Source organism: Mustela nivalis (assembly GCF_964662115.1).
Source record: "Mustela nivalis genome assembly, chromosome: 13".
Lineage (NCBI taxonomy): Eukaryota > Metazoa > Chordata > Mammalia > Carnivora > Mustelidae > Mustela > Mustela nivalis.
In genome coordinates, this window is record NC_139032.1 from 17,592,127 (window position 1) to 17,613,257 (window position 21,131).

The window sequence follows — 21,131 nt, forward strand, 5'->3', positions numbered from 1 at the left end:
AAAATAGTATACCACGGTGCCATATTTTGGGGGCAATGGGTCCTGATCCTCATCAATGCTTACAAGTGGCATCATGTTCTTAATTTCATTTTTGGATTGTTGATTACAGGTGTGTAGAAATACAATTGATTTTTGTATAATGATCTGTTACCCTGCAATCTTGATATAATTACTTCAATAGTTTTTATTAAATTCCTTAGGCTTTTCTGCATACATGAGCATTGCATCTGCAAATAAAGATAGTTTTACATCTGTATTTCCAGTGTGGACACCTTCTCTTTCATTTCTTAATTGCTCTTATTTGAGCCTTCAGTACCATGTTGAATGGAAGTGGCCAGAAAGGTTATCTTTTTCTAGTTTTTTACCTTGAGAAGTGAATATGATGTTAAATGTGGGTTTTTCATAGGTGTCTTTTATCAGTTTTAAGAAATCTCATTCTATTCCTAATTTGTTGAGTTTTCGGGTTTTTTTAAATGTTGTTATTGTTGTTGTTTTTCTTGGCATGAAAGTTTGTTAGATTTCATCAAATGCGTTTTCTATGTCCCTTAAGATGATTGTGTATTTTTCGTTCTTTATTCTTTTGATTTATGGTGTATTCACCTTAATTAGTTTCTCACATGATAAAATAATGGTGTATTCTTTTGACTGTATGTTTAATCTTTTTTACATACAGCTGGATTTGGTTTGTTGGTGAGGATTTTTATGTCTGTGTTCATAAGAGAATACTGGTCTATTGTTTTTTTGTGATGGCCTTGTTTGCTTTTTGTATTAGGATGATACCATCCTTATAAAATTAGTTGGGAAGTATTCCCTCCTCTTTGGAATAGTTTGTAAAGAATTGTTATTGAGTCTTCATTAAATGTTTGGTTGTAGAATTCACCAGTAATGTCACTGGGGCCTGAGCTTTTAAATTATTAATCTGTATGTGTCCTTAGGTCTATTGACATTTTTCTGTCTCCCCTCCCCCCAGTTCAGTTTCTTTTCAGGAATTTGTCCATTTCACTTAAGTATTTACGTGGTATAATTTGTTTTAATATAGTTGTTTGCAGTATTACCATGTAATCTTCTTTCTGTGAGGTTGGTAATAATTTATTTTTTAAAATATTTAATTTTTTTGAGTCTTTGCTCTTATTTCATAGACTAGTTAAATTTTGTTATTCTTATTTTCAAAAAAAAAAGTTTGGTTTTGTTTTTGCTATATTCCATTCTCTGTTTTATTAATTTATTCTCTAACCTTTATATTTTTAAAATTTTTCTTGCTTTAGGCTTAGGTTACTTTGCTTTTTCAAGTATCTTTAACCAGTATGATAGTGATTTGGGAATTTTCTTTAGGGAATATATGCATTTGCTAATTCATTAATTGTATTTTAATGACTTTTCTTTATTGGAGTAAAACTGACATCATAAAATTAATCTTTCTAAAGACCACAATTCAATGAGATTTAATATATTCATAATGTTGAATAATCACCACCCTTATCTAGTCAAAATATTACGATAAAATGAAATGCCATACTCATTAAGAATCACTCCCCTCCTCATGGCCCTTGGAGGACATGAGTCTGCTTTGTTTTTTGATGTGTCATAAAATGGAATCATACATTACGTGACCTCTTGTGTCTGGTTTATTTTACCTAGCATAATGTTTTCAAGGCTCATCTGTGTTGTTGTGTATATCAGAATTTAATTCCTTTTTAAGGCTGCATAATACTCCATTGTATGTATTTACCACATTTTGTTTATTCTATTCATTTGTTCTATGGAAATTTGAGTTCTTTCTACTTTTGGCTATTGTGATAACACATAGTGAACATTCAAGGGTGTGAATTTGAATACACATTATTTTTCTGTGTACCTAGGAATGGAATTTTTTGAGTCATAGCATAATTCTTTTTTTAACTTTTTGAGGAGGGGCCAATGTGTTTTTCATAGAGCTGAACCATTTTACATTTCCATTAGCAGTGTACAAGGATTTCAGATTTTCCTTCTTCCCAACACTTATTTTCTTCTTTGTGCCTTTAAATAATAGCTATTCTTGTGGGTGTGAAATGTGTTTTCTCATTGTGTTTTTTTGTATTGCCTTAATGTCTATTGATATTCAGCATCTTTTCCTATGGGTGTTGACTATATACATCTTCACTGGGTCCTTTTTAAAAATTGGGTTATTCTTTTTGTTGAGTTGTAAAAATACTTTATGTATGCTAGACTGTAGATACATGATCTTTACTTCCATTCTTTAGCTTGTCCTCACGTTTTCTTGATAATGTCCTTTCATGCACTGTTTTTAATTTTGATGGAATAGATTTTATCTGAGTTATTTTTCTGTCATTGCTTATGCTTTTGATATAATATCTTAAGAAAGCTTGCCTATATAATTTTGGTATAGTATCTAAGAAGGTTTGCCTAACCCAAGATTATGGAAATCTATTCCTATATTTTCTAAGTGTATTATTGTTTCAACTCTTATGTTTAGGTTTACTATCCACAATGAGTTAAGTTTTGTAAATGGTATGGATAGTGAATACAATTTTATTCACTTGTATGTGGATATCCAGGTGTCCTGAGACCACTTGCTTAAGAAATTATTTTTCTTCATTGAATGATCTTATTACCCTTCTTGAAAATCCGTTGGCCAGAAATGTATGGCTTTATTTCTGGACTCTAAATTCTATTTCCTTCCATTCTATAGACTCATTCTGTCTATGCATATGTCAGTTCCACACTGCTTTGATTACTGTAGCTTTGTAGTAAAATTTGAAATTGGAAAGTGCAAGTCTTCCATCTTGTTGTACTTTTTCAAGAATATTTTGGATATTTGGATCCTTTGCAAATCCATATGAATTTGAGGATTTGCCTTTTCACACAAAAGCTGCTTTGAATTTGAAAGGGATTATATTATATGTATAGATTGTTTTCAGTAGTATTGCTATCATAACGGTAGTAGGTTTTCCAGTCAATGAGTATAGATATCCTTCCATTTATTTAGGTCTTTCTATGTTTCTTCCAGCATTATTTTGTCCAGTGTTCAAGTCCTTTTCTGGTTAAATATTTTTGGATGTTAATGTGATGGAATTGTGTCAATTTCCTCTTCAGTTTATTCATTGTAGATGTATGGCAGCGTAGTTGATTTTGACATGTTCATCTTGTGCCTTGTAACTTTGCTAAATTAGTAACTCTTTTTTTTTTTTTTTTTTGTGGATCCTTTGGGATTTTCTGTATACCTTTGATCCCTGAACAACATGGGTTTGAATTGCATGGGTTCATTTATCTATGGTTTTTGTTTTTGTTTTACAGTATTGCAAATGTCTTTTCTCTCCCTTACGATTTAAAAAAGATTTTTTTTCTCTATTGTAAGAATACAGCATAAAACATACCACAAAGTGTGTGTCATTGACTGTTACTGCTACCGGTTAGCTTTCTCATCAATAGCCTTCTCATAGGCTATTAGGAATTTGGGGAGACAAAAGTTATATGTGGATTTTTAACCTTGCAGACTGTCATTGCTCCAACCCCTGTGTTGTTAAAGTATTAAAAGTATGTAGAGTGATGTCATCTATGAATAGATTTTCACTTTTTCCTTTCCAAGTAGGTACCTTTAATTTCTTTTTCCTGGCTAATTGCTTTGGCCAGAACTTGTAGAACAGTGTTGAAAGTGAACATCCTTCTCTTGTTTATGATTTTGGAGGGAGAGAAGAATGCCAGTGAGGTGATAGTGATAAGCATGATATATGTTTAGGCCGGCTTATCCAAGGATTCCTGATATTGACCCCATTCTTGTAGAAAATCATGGAACATATTATTCCTCTGAGCCTCCAGAAGGAACCAACAGATTTCAGACCTCTGGCCTCTGTATTTGTGAGAGAATAAGTTCTTGTTTTAAGACCCTCTGTTTGTAATAATTTATTAAGCAGCCCTTGCAAATGAGTCCAATGAATTTTCCAAACTATTTTTGAGAAGACTCTATTCTTTGTCATTTGTGATTACTGAAGTATCTGTTCCATTATTTCAGTGATCACACAGTGAAATGACATTTCCTTAAATTCTTGAAACCAAAACTGAGAAATACTCTCTAGTCCTTGTACTTGGCTTTGAGCTGTGGCACTTCAGAACTCTGCCAGGTTTCCTACATCTCTGGCTTGGCATTCACCTTCTGCTTGCAGGTAGCTTCCAGATCCATTAGAGGTGCATGTCCAGGCTCTGATCAGGTCTTTTCTGTGTGTATATTGGGTTCTCAGCACGTTTGTTGCACTCCGGCTTCCATGATTTACATGTGGCCTTTCTGAGCCTTTTCCCTCATCATTCCTGGGCATTGGGATCTGGCTGGTATTTTCCCTGTCCACTTTCCCTTCTCCAGACAGATATCATTAGTCCATTTCTTTGATTTTTTGGACATATGTTACCTCTTCCTGCATGATCAGAGAACAAAATAGAGGTCACTCTCTGCACTGATTCCTTAGGGAACTGTAAGCAGGTGAAAACACTTGACCACATTATTTTAAGAACAAAACTCCTATCTTACTTCATTTGGGCTACAATGATAACATAACAAACTGATATTATAAATAACTAAAATTTAATTCTCACAGTTCTGAAAGCTGGTGGTTTAACATCAGGGTGCAAGCACTGCCAGGTTCTGCTAAAAGGCCTCTTTCAAATTTCCTACTGCAAGTTTCTTGCAGTGTCCTCATGAGATGGAAGGGGCTAGGGCTCTCTGTAGGGTCTCTTTTATAAGACCTCTAATCCCATAGCCCTCATGACCTAAGGCCCCAGATATCATCACAATGGACATTATCATTCCAACAAATGAATTTTGAGTGAGACACACACATTCAGACATTAACAGCTGTATTAGTCTCCTAGCTCCATTTGGCCACACAAGGATGTGGCTTGCTTACCATAGTCACTGCTGTGCTCAGAAATAGGGGATGATAGAAAGTTAAATAAAAATGCCAAAGTGCTTTCTTTCTGAAATGTAGTGGTCTTCATTAAGCACTTCCTCGGTTGGTGTAAGTTTTTCATTGATTAAATTCCAGGCTTGCAGAGATGTTGACCCTGGCAATTTTTGCTAATTTAATGGTTGTCACAGTGGAGAGAGGGATTCTTAGAGCACCTTGCTTGGCAATTTTCCATGATAATACTCCTCCATTACCTTTTTTTTTTTTTTTTTTTTAAGACTTTATTTCTGGGCGCCTGGGTGGCTCAGTGGGTTAAGCCGCTGCCTTCGGCTCAGGTCATGATCTCAGGGTCCTGGGATCGAGTCCCGCATCGGGCTCTCTGCTCAGCAGGGAGCCTGCTTCCTCCTCTCTCTCTGCCTACTTGTGATCTCTCTCTGTCAAATAAATAAATAAAATTAAAAAAAAAAAGACTTTATTTCTTTCTTAGAGCAGTTTTAGGCTTATAACAAAATTGGGAGAAATGTACAGACGTTACCTCTATAGCCCCTGCACGTGCATAGCCTCCGTTTTCAACATCAAGTGCTAGCTAGAGTGGTACTTTTTTTTTTTTTTTTTTTTTTTTTTTACCAACAACGAACCTGCATTTGTTGACACATCATATTTACCCAGAGTTCATATATTATATGGCCATTCACACTTGGTGGTGTGTTTTCCTATGGGTTTGGACAAACATAATGGCATGTCCATTATTATGGTATCATAGAGTATTTTCATTGCTTTAAAAATCCTCTGTTCTGCCAGTTCATCATCCTCACCCCCGACCTATGATCTTTTTACTGCATCCATACTTGTTGCTGTTTTCCAGAATGTCATGCATGCAGTTAGAATCCTACACTATATATCTTTCTTAGAGTGACTTCTTTCACTTAGTAATATGCATTTAAACTTCCTTTATGGCTTTTCATGGTTCAGTAGTGTGTTTGTTTTTTAGTGCTTATTGACATTATTTGGCTGTAACACAGTTTATCCATTCTTGTACCAAAGGCTGTTTTGGTTGTTTCTAAGTTTTTGCAGGTATGAACAAAGCTGCTATAAACATTTGTATGTTTGTATTATATTTGGTTTTTATATTGACATAAGTTTTCAGCTTCTTTGAGTAATTACCAAGGAGCATGACCACTGGATAATATGGTAAGGGTTTGTTTAGTCTTGTAAGAAACTGCAAAACTCTTTTCCAACGAGACTGTACCATTTTGCATTCCCACCAACAATGTAGGAGAGTTCCTGTTGCTCTACATCCTTGCTTTTATTTGGTGTTGTCAGTATTTTAGATTTTGGCCACTCCTGATAGATGTGTAGTGGAATCTTTATTGTTTTAATTTGCATTTTTTAAAAAGATTTTATTTTTTGAGAGAGTGAGAGAGAGAATGTGAGAGAGAGCACAAGAGCGGGGTGGAGGTCAGAGGGAGAAGTAGACTCCCTGCTGAGCAGGGAGCCCAATGCTGGGCTCCATCCTGGGACTGCAGGATCATGACCCAAGATGAACGCAGATGCTTAACTGACTGAGCCACCCAGATGTGTCTGATTTGCATTTCTTTGACAACCTATGATGTAGAACATTTTTTCATCTGCTTATTTGCCATGTATAGGTTGTCTTTGATGAAGTGTCTGTTAAGGTTTTGGCCCATTTTTTTTTAACTGTTTGTTTTCTTCTTACTGAATTTTAAGTGTTCTTTGTATATTTTGGATAACAGCCTTTTATCAGATGTGCCTTTTGTAAATATTTTTCATAGACTGTGACTTGTCTTTTCATTCCCTTAACATCTACCATAATCTTTGCTTTTTATTATTTGTTGCTCTTTTTCTTTTTCCTTTTTTTTTTTTGGTCTTTCTTGCCTTTTGTGGTTTGAGTATCTTTTTTTTTCCCAAAGTAGGCTCCACACCCAGCATGGTGTCCAGCGTGGGGCTTGAATGCAACCCTGAGATCAAGACCTGAGCTGTTATCAAGAGTCACATGCTTAACTGAGTGACCCTGGCTCCCCAGTTTAATTGGTGTCTCATATGGTTTTGTTTTCTCTCCTTTCTTAACATATCAGTTATAGCTTTTTTTTTTTTCAAGTCTCCTTTCAAATAACAGTGTAGCATTTCATGAGTAGTGGGAGTACTTGATAATAAAAAAAAAAATCCTTAATCTGTTTTCTAGTTCCTTGTATTGTTGCTCCTATCTATTTCACTTATATGTGAACATATGTAAGTATAAAATATACATAAGACATACATGTAAGCGTATATAACCATACACATTGTTACTATTTTGAATATATTAATTTGATTAATAAAATAAGTAAAATAAGAGTTTTTATTTTACCTTTACTTTTTTCCTCTCCATCTCTCTTCCTTTATGTAGATCTGAATTTCTGCCTTACAGTCTTTCTCTCTAAATAACTTATTTTACTATTTCTCAAAAGACAGGTCTATTTATGATAATTTCCCCTATTTTTTTGTTTGTCTTAGAAAGTCTTTGTTTTAACTTGTGAAGGGAAATTTCTTAGGGTACAGAATTTTAGGTTGGTGGGTTTTTTTTTTTTCCTCTTTAAAATTTTCACTACACTCTTTTTGCTTCCCTGGCTTCTGAGAAGGTAGCTGTAATCATTAGCTGTGCTTCTCTATATGTAGGGTGGTTTTTTTCCTTTCGTTTCTTTCAAGACTTTTTCTTTGTATTTTATGTATATATTTTATATTTCTTTATATTTTTTGTAGTTGAAAAATATGCCTTGGTGTAGTTTTTTGGTTATTTGTTTGCATTTATTCTGCTTAATGTGCTCTGACCTTTGTGGATCCATGACTTAGTGCCTGACATTATTTTGGGGAAATTGACAGTCCTTCTTGTTTAAAATCTTCTGCACTTTTCTCTTTCTTCTGGTACCCCTGTTACGCATATGGTACATCTTTTGTAGTTGTCCCACAACACTTGGTTATTCTGTTCTGTAGTCTTTGTTCTCTGCTTTACCTATTTTTATGACTCTACTGATACATTCTCCAGCTCAGGGATTAATTCCTCAACTGTGTCTGTATCCTAATAAACATATTAAATGCATTCTGGTTACAGTGTTTCTGATCTTTAAAGTTTATTTTTGTTTTTTTTTCCCTTAGGATTTCCATCTCTCTGCTTACGCTGTTCATCTGTTCTTGCATGTTGTTTCCTTAGTCCGTTATACTCCTTAGCATGTTAATTGTTACTTTAAATAGTTTTATCACTTCAAGTTGGGTTGTTTGCCTTTTGAGATGCTATGCTATTTTGTTCTTTATAGCCAGATGTGAAGTACTGGATGAAAAGAACTATTACAAATAAGCCTTTAATGATTTGGTTGTAGGATGTGTGGGAAAAGGAAGCGTTCTCTGGTGCTGTGATTTGCTCTCAGTTTTTTAATGATCCCTTGCTTCTGGTCTGTGAACTTAAGAAGTTTCTCAGCACTCCCCCTCTCCCTGCCTGAGTGGGACAGAATGGCAGGAGTTGGGGAAATTGGGTATTTCCCTTCTTCCATATGGAATAGTAGACCTGACTGAAGTTGCGGTATTTCCCTTCTGTAGATATTTTGACTTTGATAATACTTAATTAGGTTAAACTCTAGTTAACTAGTTTCTCTAAATAACATTTTTTAAAAAGAAGAACATAGTGCTGTGTCATATTTTTAAAGGGCTCCTTTTCCCCTTTTCTTGCCTGAAGCATGATGGGTTTTTTCTCCAATATTTTTTGTGGGAACCTGGTCCAGTTCCTGGAGGTATATTTCAAAATATTGTTGAGGGGGGCTCCTATGATCGGGTTCCCTAGAGTTGGCCACTTTGAATCTCCAGCAGTTCAGAAGAATGAAACAGTTTAAATTTTCCATCTTTGGCACTGGTATACATGATAGTTTTCTTTTGTGAGCTTCTGCTCTGGGAATCTGACTCCCTTCATGGTTTTTTTAAATTCAGAGATCAGCATGTAAACAGGGTTGTTTGTGAATAAATCTGTGTCAATTCAGATCAAGTAGTTCTATGTTTTCTTTGATGTGAGTGGAATGAAATAGGACGAAATGAAAATTGAAATTGTTTTCATTAATTTTTACTGTATTTTATGTTTAAAAAATACTGTAAAATGTAAAATTGGATTGATAGCTAATTTTTGTCCTATCTTTTTCCGTATAGATTTGAAACCAAAATTGATTCATTTCATGTTACTGGCTTACCAGATAATTCGACAAAACCCCGCCTCCTGTCTTCATTGGATGATGCTACATCACTCTTCCAAATTATATTTGAAATAAATCCTTTAGATGAAACTGTTGCTCAGAGGTGTATCATAGAAGCTGAACCTTTAGAAATGATATATGATGCAGTAAGCATTTTTTTAATCACTAAGTTTTAATATATTTCTGTTTGCTTTGACTTTGTGCCTAATGTTAATGGTACTTATTTTAACAGAGAACAGTAAATAGTATAGTGGACTTCTTCAGACCTCCAAAAGAGGTAAATCTAGCACAGCTCACATCAGCAACTTTGACAAAACTTGAAGAATTTCGTGACAAGACAGCAACAGGTAAATGCTAGTATTAAGGTCGGTATATTAAGAATTATATCCTATACTAAAATTTTATTTTATTTCATTTTATTTTTAAAAGTATTTTATTTATTTATTTGATAGAGATCACAAGTAGACAGAGAAGCAGGCAGAGAGAAAGAGGGGGGAAGCAGGCTCCCTGCTGAGCAGAGAGCCTGATGTGGGGCTCGATCTCAGGACCCTGGAATCATGACCTGAGCCCAAGGCAGAGACTTTAACCCACTGAGCCACCCAGACGCCCTCTATACTAAACTTTTAGTCATATTAAACTGAGTTTAGTAAGGTATACTTTAAATTTATGCTTCTAGACTAGATATAGTTTAGTTGAAACTAACTGGTACTGTTATATTAAAAATTCCGATATAACAATAATCCTTTCTTATACTCAGAATGGACAAACTTACTGTGACATTGAAATTAATTCCATATTAATGTTAGGATTTTTGGAATTCTCTTCATGAGAGAATTTTTCTTTCATGTAATGAACTCTAGATTTTAATACGTTGGCCTCAGAAAATAAAAATTCCATTCTTTTTTATTCTTTTGAAGAGTTTTTGTGAGATTGGGTGTTATTTTTTCTTCCAGTATTTTACCTAATTGAATAGTAAAACCATATGAACTTGGAGATTTCTTTGTGCAAGATTTTTTAATTACAGATTCCATTTTAAATACATATGTATTTAAAATATATAAGATTATATAAAGTTGATCTGTATGATTTTAATGCCTTGCAATTTCTTGATACTTGCTTTCTGGCTCGGTATATGGTAAGTTAAAAAAATGTTTCACATATGTTTGAAACACCTATATTTTTCATACCTATACATATTTTTAGGTCATATTTATCATGTACTTCCAAGTCTTCTGTATTCTTATTGGAATTGTTTCCTGTCTTCTGTCGCCATGTGATCCCTTGCTTCTGGTCTGTGAACTTAAGAAGTTTCTCAGCACTCCCCCTCTCCCTGCCTGAGTGGGACAGAATGGCAGGAGTTGGGGAAATAGGGTATTTCCCTTCTTCCATATGGAATAGTAGACCTGACTGAAGTTGGGTATTTCCCTTCTGTAGAGATTTTGACTTTGATAATACTTAATTAGGTTAAACTCTAGTTAACTAGTTTCTCTAAAGAGCATGTTTTTTTAAGGAAGAGAACATAGTGCTGTGTCATATTTTTCCCAGTAGTTCTTCAGAGAAACAGATGAAAAATAATGTCACTGTGAATATGCATTTGTCTATTTCTTTAAGATTTGTCATATTTTTCTTTATAAATTTCCTGCCAATAAGTACATGCACAACACAAAATTTTTCTCCAATGAATCAAATCTTTCCTTTATATGAAGTTGACTGTGTGTATTATTTATAATGTTTTAATTTTTTTCCAATTATAATATTTTGATTTCTTTTTTCTGATATTAGTATGGATGTTCTAGTTTTTTCTTGGTTTGAATTTGCCTATTTTTTTGTTCTTTTACCCTGTATCTTTACTTTTAGATGTGTCATAACAACAACATGCAGTGGGATATTTCTGTCTGTATTTATATACTTTTTTCTTTTTTTTCCTTTTTTTAGCATTAATTTGTTTCCCTCCATCCCCTCACTATACCATTTGAAACATTCTCTTTTTTTACTCTAGTAATTAGGACATATTTTTCTCAAGATAGAAATTTAATAAAAAATTTTTACCCTCTCAGTCATTACGAGGATTTGAACAGTTGAACTGCCATTTACCATCCTCAGCACTTACATGCTATTGTTATTTCCTTGTTTTACTTTTTAAGATTTTTATTCAAGTATAGTTGACTTACAGTCTTAGCAGTAGGTATACAACATGATTAGCCAATTCTACACATTACAGTTTTGTTTTTGTTTTTGTTTTAGAGGAAGAGAGAGTGCATGCATGTGCTCGAGGTGGGTAGGGGAAGAGCAGAGGGAGAGGAAGAGAAGGAATCTTAGTCAGGTTCCAGTAGGTGGAGTGTTAATGTCCCCTATTAAAATTGTATTATTATCAATGTGTTTCTTTAATTTTGTTATTAATTGGCTTGTATCATTGGCTGCTCCCACATTAGGGGTATAAACATTTATAATTATTAGATATTCTTGGATAGATCCTTTAATTATGATACAGTTTCTTCTTTATCTCTTACTACAGTCTTTGGTTTAAAATCTAATTTATTTGGTATAAGGATTGCCACCCCAGCTTTATTTTGATGTCCATTAGCATGATAAATTGCTTTCCATCCCCTCACTTTAAATCTAAGGTGTCTTTGAGTCTAAAACGAGTCTCTTCCAGACAGCATATTGATGGGTTTTGCTTTTTTATCCAATCTGATATCCTGTGTCTTTGGATTGGGGCATTTAGCCCATTTACATTCAGGATAACTATTGAAAGATAGGCATTTAGTGCCACTGTAAAGGAACTGTTTCTATATATTGTATTGTCTATGTTCTTTTCTGATCTATGTTACTTTGGGCTCTCTCTTTGCTGAAAGGATCCCTTTTAAAAATTATTTCTTGTAGGGTTGGTTTGGTGATCACAAGTTCTTTTTGTTTCTGTTTGTCCTAGAAGCTTTTCTATCACTTCTATCCTGAATGACATGCTCGCTGGATAAAGTATTCTTGGCTGCATATTTTTCTCATTAAAACCCTAAATATATCATGCCAGTCCTTTCTGGCCTCCGATGTCTCTGTGTATAGGTCTCCTGCCAGTGTAATGTTTCTAACCTTGTAGGTTATGGACCTATTTTCTGGAGCTGCTTTTGCGATTTTCTCTTTGTCTCTGAGATTTGCAAGTTTCATTATTATATGTCAGGTGTTGACCTATTTTTTTTTTTTTTTTTTTAAATTTTTAGAGGGGGAGTCTCTCTGCCTCAGGACTGGGATGCCTGTTTCTTTCTCCAGATTAGAGGAGTTCTCTGCTATTATTTGCTCTAATATACCTGCTGACCCTCTTGCTCTTTCCTCTTATGGGATGCCAGTTTTTCTGATATTGTTTCACTTTATGGTATCACTTCTATCTCAGATTTTCCCCTTGTTATCCAGTAATTGTCTCTCTTTTTCTCAGCTTCTTTATTCTCCATGATTTGGTCTTCTATATCACTGTAGAATAGTGATATATCACTATATTACTCTCTTCTGACTCATTTATCCTAGCATTTGGAACTTCCATTTTTTATTGCATCTCATTAATGGGCATTTTTGATTTCAACTTAATTAGATTTTAGTTTTTCTATTTCTCCAGAAAGAGATTCTCAAGTGTCTTCTATGCTTTTTTCAGGCCCAGCTAGTATTTGTATAATTGTTATTCTGAACTCTAGTTTGGACATTACTCATGTCCATGCTGATTAGAAGCCTAGCAGTAAGTACTATCTTTAGTTCTCTTTCTTGAAGTGAGCTTTTCCCATCTTCCCATCTTGTCATTCTGTCCAGAGAAGAATAGATGAACGAGAGAACAAAATACTCAAATGGCAACAGTGATCCTAGAGAAATATATACTAACCAAATCAGAAGAGAGCTGAAACCAAAAAAGGAAAAAAAAAAGAAAGAAAAAGAATATAATCAGACAGGTGAACAGAATAGATCAGGACACTGGATTCTGTGTGTATTTTGATCTGTTTCTTAGAAAGCTGGTTAGAAAACTAGATCCCAAAATTGTAAAGAGAGAAAAACTTATACATGTACAAGATTAAAATTGAGTACAATGAAAGGATAGACTATAACTGTGAAAATGAAAAAAGTCAAGAAACAAGAGGGAAAAAAACAAGAGGGGAGAAAAGGATGCAAACAGGTGACTGGAACAGAGCAATACTCTGTGTCTTGAGTGTATTTTGGTTTGTTATAAGAGACTACATCTCAAAATTCTAAAGAAACACACATACACACACATATGTATATATAAACAAAATTAAATATTTTGAAAGGAGAGAATGTAACTATAAAGATGAAAAGCAAAAAAATTTTAACAAAAATGAAAAAATAACAAAAGAAACAAAAAGAAGAGAAACAAATATGATCAGACAGGTGAATAGAACAGGGCTATACACTAGATTTTGGGTATATTTTTATTATACTCAAATATATAATATATAATTATATATATATGTAATTATATATATAAATATAATATACTGTTAGAGAAGTTACTGCATCCGTAGATTGTATGAAAGAAAAACATATATACACAAAATCAAATACAAAGAAGGGATAAAATGTAACTAAAAATGACAGATTTTTAAACAAGATTTATTTGTCAGAGAGAGGAAGACTGTTGCACAAGCAGGGGAAGTGATAGGCAGAGGGGGAATCAGGCTCCCCATCAAGCAAGGAGCACCATGTGGGACTCCATCCCAGGACCCTGGCATCATGACTTGAGCTGAAGACCCTCAACTGTGTGAGCCACTCAGGCATCCTTATAGAAAGTTTTTAAAAAGGAGTTGATAAAATAAGAAATTGGTTCTAAGAGGAATGAGAAAAAAAGTTTAAAAAATTAAAATTGGAAGATTAAAGAATCTTGGGGAAAAAAACCCCATGAGTTCTGTGTGCTGTATTCTAGTGCTGGAGTTTTGCAGTTCTCATTGATTGGTAAACTTGGTTTTGGCTGGATATTCTTGCTGATCTTCTGGGGGAGGAGCCTATTGGTTTGATTCTGCAGTATATTTGCCCTAGGTGGTATTGTTCCACCCTTGCCAGGGAGCCAGGTTAAGTAATGTGCTCCCATTTTTCTCTCTGTGGCTTTAGTTTCCTGAAGGCTTTCCCTGCAGCTTTAGAAGATCAGAATGAAAACACGAAAACAACAGCCTGCCAGTCTATGGCCTGGAGCCGAGAGATCAGGGCCCCGTTCCTCACTGACCCCTCAGAGAAGAGCAGTCCGTCACTCCTGTTTCCCTGGTCTCTGGCTGTATTCCATCCTCACCCAGGCTGTGGCTGAGCATTTCTGTCACAGGTACACCACCCTGTGCTGAGTCTCCAAACCCTTCAGACTCCTGCAGCACTCTCCCGTACTGCTCCCCTTGGAGAGAAAGAAGGGTCTCCCTGGTTCTACCACTTACTGGGCCCCTTCTGGAGAGCAGTCACCTGACCATGCCATGGTCGCAATTTATGGCATCCCTGAGCTTAGAGCCCTCTCCTGGCATCACATGTAGTAGCCAGCTTCCCTGTTCTGATGTCTAGGAACTCTGCTGCACTCAAGCACCCCCAGTCTTCCTGTGATCCCAAGGATCCTGACACCACACTGTCCCATCTAGGATTCTACCCCCAGTTTGCTGCCTGATGGAGACTCCCTCCCCCCCTTGGTGTATCTCCCCACATAGCACTTCGGAGTCACTTCTCTGCACCTCCTCCCTTGCAGAAAGTGGTCGCTTTCCTATTTGTAGAGTTGCAGCTGTGCAATTCTTAGATCTCCAGTTGAGTTTGCAGATGTTCATAATGATTTGATAGCTATCAAGGTGAGTTCCTTGGACCAGATGAAACCGAGGTCTCCTTTACCTCTGCTGTCTTGGACTTCTCTCCAGATGTTAAATATTTTAAGACGTGGAAGTCATTAGTATTTTAACTTCTACATTAACAGGCTTAACTATTTGAATCTATTCTTCTAACTCTTGTTTTCTTCTGTGCACAAATAATGTTAGCTGTTATTAGAATAAAATGTTAATATTATGAAAAATGGGGTGCTAGTATAAGTTTTTAATTTAAAAAGTTGAATAATATGTTTTAATGTTTTTCCAGAAAGCTAAAATTTACCAATTTGGGAAGAGATTCATCTGTTACATAGTTTATCTTTTTTGGTTCTTTTCTCTATTCATTCTCTCAATCTTTTATTTTCTTTCTATATTGGCCTCTATTTATTATCCTCTTCCTCTAGAACCTGGTATCTTTCTTGTATTATTTTCTGCATTCTTAGGAGTGAAGGTTTTCAGATCTTTTCTTCTTTGTCAAGTAGGGGGATCAGCTTCTAGAACATAACCATGTAATTAGTTACTGTTGTCAAATTTGGTTGTTTTGACAGATGTGGTCATTTATGAAAACCCTTCATTTGAAAAATAAGGCTCTTTGATAGGATCGTAGTCATTTATTTCTTTCAGTGATCTCATTTATTTACTCAGTCAAATATTTATCGTGAGCCAAATCTATATTGGATGCTGTGCTAAGTTTTGGAGAACAAAGTAGTGATAAAAACAGTTGTAGTTTTTGCCTTTTGATGGATGTGATGAGATAGGACAGACATAAAACTAAGTGTCATCTACATAAAAAATTTAAAATTCACGGGGCACCTGGGTGGCTCAGTGGGTTAAAGCCTCTGCCTTCAGCTCAGGTCCTGATCCCAGGGTCCTGGGATTGAGCCCCATGTTGGGCTCTGCTCACCAGAGAGCCTGCTTCCCTTCCTCTCTCTCTGCCTGCCTCTCTGCCTGCTTGTGATCTCTGTCTGTCAAATAAATAAATAAATAAATAATCTTTTAAAAAAATTTTAAAATTCACTTAAAAATATTATTTTAAAGAACATAGGAAGAGTAGTTGTAAGAAGTGCCCTCTGCCATCACACTGACCTTGCATTCCCTGGCAGGATATCCTTGTTTTCGCCAAGCAGTGAATTTCATCCCATGTTGGGGAAAGTGGCTGGAAACTTGCTCTCTGAAACTTCCTTGAACTTACCCTCTGATGTGATGGGGAAGCTGTTCCTGGGACAGTGTCTCACTGAATGCGTTCTGCTGTCACACTGAGTGAAGGGGGTTTTTAGGGAAAGGATGGCTGTTGGATGCTGTTGGTATTTGTGCACAGCATGTGCCTGGCTTTGGAGAAAGTCACATCACTGTAGGATATTGGCTGAGTGAGCACACTGACATCAGGAAGCAACACTTTGTCTCCAAGCAGTGTCTCACCAAGGGTTTCCTATCTCCTACTAATTTGCAACAGAAAAGTATCAAAAATGCTCAGATCCACTTTCACAGAGCAGGCACATGGGTGAGTTTGGAGCTTATGGAGGAAATAAATTCTAATAGGCCCAGATGCTGTGAAGGAAATGAGAATAATGAGTTCTCTCCATATAGTTTAGATGATAGGGTCAGAGAATAGCTCTTTGAAAAGTAACATTAAGACCAGATGTGTGTGTGTGTGTGTGTGTGTGTGTGTGTGTGTGCGCGCGCGCGCGCGCGCATGTCTAGGACCCACCCAGCTGAAGAGTATAAGAAAGAACCTTCATAGCAGTGTTAAAATGTGAGGGTCCCAGCCTGGGACAGAATTGGGTGATTTTGGCAGCTCCAGAAGGCTACGTTGGTCCTAACGTAGTAAGCGAGGGGAAGTGGAATGATATTAAAAAGGCAGGCACAGTGTCAGTAAAACAAAACTTGGAAAGTCCTTTTAAACAATTCAGATTTTGTTCTAAGTGCAGTGGGAAGTAGAGGAGAGACACAGTAGACTTGTATCCAAAACCAAATATTCAACGTCCCCCTCTTCTGTTAAGAAACAAACTAGACAGATCACTGTGACCTGGCATCCAGAAAGCTCTCATTGAAAGTGGGGCCTAAGGTGAGATTTCCAGGGAGTATAGGACTTGGATTTGTAGAGTCAGGAACACATGACACAGATTATTTTGGTTGAGGGAGTCTTACAGTGGAGATGGAAATTAGGGTAGAGAAATGCTTAACAGTGTGAGACCAAGAATATTGGATGCCGGATTATCCTTTCTGGCACCTTCTTGGGACTGTCGTACCTGACTCACTCAGCAAACAGACTTGAGTAAAGCTGTGTTGTCTGTGTTTGAATACAGATAATTTGGGGGAAGAAAACAAACAACTATGCTGTGAGTCAGTTCTGTACTTAAGTTCCAAGCTTACTGAATGTTTCAGGAAACATAATTTTTTAGATATGTATGTCCCTGGTTTTACCCAAATTGAGTTTGCAGGTTAGAAGCATTTCTTTGAGGAATCATTACAATTTTGTACCCAGTTATATTTAATTAAGAGTATATACACACATTGATTAACAAATTACATTATGTTGAAGATACATTGCTTAAGTTATTTTTAAAATTAATACTTCACATTTTCAATTTAAATTTTCTGCAGGTCTACTATATATTATTGAAACACAGAAAGTTCTTGATCTCAAAATTAATTTGAAGGCTTCATATGTTATTATCCCACAAGATGGAATTTTTAGCCCTACATCAAATCTTCTTCTTTTGGATCTTGGTCATCTAAAGGTATATGCTAACATTTGCCCTATATTATATTTAAGATGTTTCCCTGTTTAAAATGTATTTTGTTTTCTAGACAGCTTGGTTTGCTGTTGTGATTATTAGCTTTATGGTAGATTTTAGGATTGGTAAGTCTCTTTCCTTCTAGTAAATAATGTGAAGTTTCATTAGTTTTCCTATATTTCTGATACCAAAATGGTCATTTTGAATTCAGTAGGTTAGGGTTGAAACTAGGAATTATATTTATAGAATTTGAGAGTAATGTTTGAAGAGATTATTTCCTTTTCAATGTAAATTTACTATTTGACTAATGAAAATACATCAAATGGGAGGGGATTCGGGAAAAAATCAAATCTTTGTCCTTCTGAAGTTTTTGTGTATATAACTGTATATATTGACATTTTACTTATTTATTTATTGGACATTTAAAAATTTCTATTAAATAATCCTAGCTTGAGAAATAGTCTAATTCCATTTACTAAGTCATTTCCTTTTCCATCCAATTATGTACATTTTTTCTTCCTCAGTTTTAAGTAGAGAATAATTTTTTTCTGTGTGTCTAGATCTGCACTGTTCTATACTCACTGGCTCTATATGTAGTTGTTTACACTGATTAAATTTAAATAACATAAAAAATTAGTTCTTTAGTCACATTAGCCACATACAAGAATTTAATGGTCTTAAGTGCCTGGGGCTGTTATTTCAGCTCGGATAAAGAAAAATACCATTTTCATAGAAAGTTCTGTGGGACCGCACTGCTCTAGATCATTAAATGTATATTAAATAGCTATAAGATTTAAAGACCCAAGAAAGATAGGGAATATTAGAAAGCTTTTCTAACAATCTAAAAAATATGAGCCTTTCCTTGATACTGACATTATCCTTTATTCTTTGTTTTTATTCTTCAGTTGGTAATTACATAGAAGCTTGCTGGATTTATGTTTATAATAAAATTTATACAGTTATTTACATTTGACTTTGGTTATAGAATTGTTTCAGAGGCAATGTGGTATGGTAGCAGGAGCAAAAAGTCATGAATAAGGTATCTATCTAGTTTTGTGACATTAGGTAATTTGTTTAATCTTCTATCTAAAATTCATTACCCTTTAGAGATAATCAGTTTTGACAGTCTGCTGCACATAAAATAGAGGTGAAAATGTTAAGGCGTGTGCACACACATACACACACACGAATGAATAAGATCTTTATATACTGTGGAGTGATTGATCTCCAGGATGTTTAAGTGAAAAAAGTAGTTATGTATAGTACGCCAAAGAGCAGATGGTACAAATACAACTTGCATGAGGTTGTCTAAATGGCAGAGTTGGGACTACAGTTTAGCTACCCTAATACTTAATTCTGGATTCTTCTTCTTAGAAAACTATCTAAATATCTGTCATTGTGACATAGAAACATTTTGTAGGCTGTTTTTGTCTTTTAATTTTGTTTTTTAATAAAAAGACTTCTTACCAGATATAAAAAAGTTTCAAATGTATTGTTCTCCAGGGCTGGCTTGGTTTTCCTCTTTTAATTACATAATTGAGAAATATAACTTAATATGTAAAAATTCACTTTGTCCCTGGTCTTCTCGTTATACATGTCATGGACAAAGACATTTCTGTTAGCCTTACATTTCGGCTTGTGAGTCTGTCTTACTTTCTATTAAATTTTTGTGTTACAGTCTTAAAGATATAAAATTTATATTTTTATTTTGAATTTTAATTTTGCATCATCTAAACTGTTAAAATTAACTTGAAGGTGACAAGTAAAAGTCGTTCGGAATTGCCGGATATGAAACCAGGTGGGGCCAGTCTTGAAGAGATCATGCAGAGAGCTTATGATTCCTTTGATGTTCAGCTTACAAGCATACAGCTGCTTTACAGCACAGTTGGTAAGTATATAATGCATTACTTACTGATTTTTTTTTTCCTGAAATGATTAGGTTTTTAGACCATTTCTCTGAAGACCTTCATCCCAAATATGTTAACTTTTATATTTTTGGGATGCCTGGATGGCCCAGTTGGTTAAGTGTCTGCTTTTGGCCCAGATCATGATCTCAGTGTCCATGGATCTCAAGGTCCATGATCTCTTAAGTCCTGTGTTGGGCTCCTTGCTCGGTAGGGAGGCTGCGCCTCGCTCGCCCCCTCCCCATTCTCTCTCTCACTCACTCTCTCTCAAATGAATAAGTAAAATCTTTTTTTTTTTTAAATGAGAGGCACCTGGGTGGCTCGGTGGGTTGAGCCTCTGCCTTTGGCTTGGGTCATGATCTCAAGGTCCTGGGATCGAGGCCCGCATTGGGCTCTCTGCTCAGCAGGGAACCTGCTTCCCCCTCTCCCTCTGCCTCTCTGCCTACTTGTGGTCTCTGTCTGTCAAATAAATAAATAAAATCTTTTTTTTTTTTTAAAGACTTTATTTATTTATTTGACAGAGAGAAATCACAAGTAGATGGGGAGGCAGGCAGAGAGAGAGAGAGAGAGGGAAGCAGGCTCCCTGCTGAGCAGAGAGCCCGATGCGGGACTCTATCCCAGGACCCTGAGATCATGACCTGAGCCGAAGGCAGCGGCTTAACCCACTGAGCCACCCAGGCGCCCCAATAAATAAAATCTTAAAAAAAAAAAATGAAACTTGTATACTTTTGAGTAGGAAGTAATAGTACACCGTGTCTAAGAGCAGTATCTCAGGTATTTAATTTTACTGCTCGAGAGCCATTGTCAGTGTCTGGAGACACTTTTGACTGTCACAGGTGAGAAGTAGGGGCATTACTAGTATCTAGTGAGTGGAAGTCAGGGATGCAACTAAATGCTACATTGTAGAGGAAAGCCACTCCATGATGCTTATTTGGCTCAAGTATCAATAGTGCTGAGATTGAGAAATCCTTTGGACAAGGTTGCTTGAAGATGCTGGCACATATTTAAAATATTTGTTTTATATAGGACAATCACAAGAGGCTGCTCAAGCCAGAGGCATTCTAGCCTGGGGCCTCTGACACTCCAGGCCATAAACAGCCACACAAAGACAGGAGGATGTTAGGAGGATTGAGGAGGGTATCATAGGCATATCTTTACCCTGTTCACTTTTGATGGAGTCTTTGCTGTTGATCTAGTTTTTAGATGAAGTCAGCAGAGCCAGAAATTGTCAAGAGCCACTAAAAGTAGATAGTGAGAGAGATGCAAGACTAGTTGATCCCTTTTTCTACTGTGTCATCCTGTTTCTGAATCCCTGGAGTGTTAATAAACATTTAGATAATTCAACAGTTGGATTGATGGATGTTTTAGAGATCTGTATGTATATGCTCAAATTTTAATTATCTGAGCGAACTAATAAAAAGAGAAACAATGAGAACCCAAAGTAATGGTTATTAATAGTATTAAATTGTATATTCCTGGAACATTTTTATTATTTTTATGTTCAGTTTGGGATAATAAACTTGATTTCCATTTTTAGCATATT

At 35.6% G+C, this 21,131-nt stretch overlaps 1 protein-coding gene across 6 annotated transcripts in view; it reads left to right on the forward strand.

The window, feature by feature from the left end:
* VPS13A (vacuolar protein sorting 13 homolog A) overlaps positions 1 to 21,131 on the forward strand; it is a 236,902-nt gene that overhangs the window by 46,306 nt on the left and 169,465 nt on the right. For all 6 annotated transcript variants that reach the window (XM_082694455.1, XM_082694452.1, XM_082694453.1 and 3 more), the window contains exons 18-21: positions 9,084 to 9,273; positions 9,360 to 9,474; positions 17,551 to 17,687; positions 19,440 to 19,572. In XM_082694455.1, the coding sequence (XP_082550581.1) occupies positions 9,084 to 9,273; positions 9,360 to 9,474; positions 17,551 to 17,687; positions 19,440 to 19,572 (575 nt within the window). The remainder of the gene's footprint in view (positions 1 to 9,083; positions 9,274 to 9,359; positions 9,475 to 17,550; positions 17,688 to 19,439; positions 19,573 to 21,131) is intronic.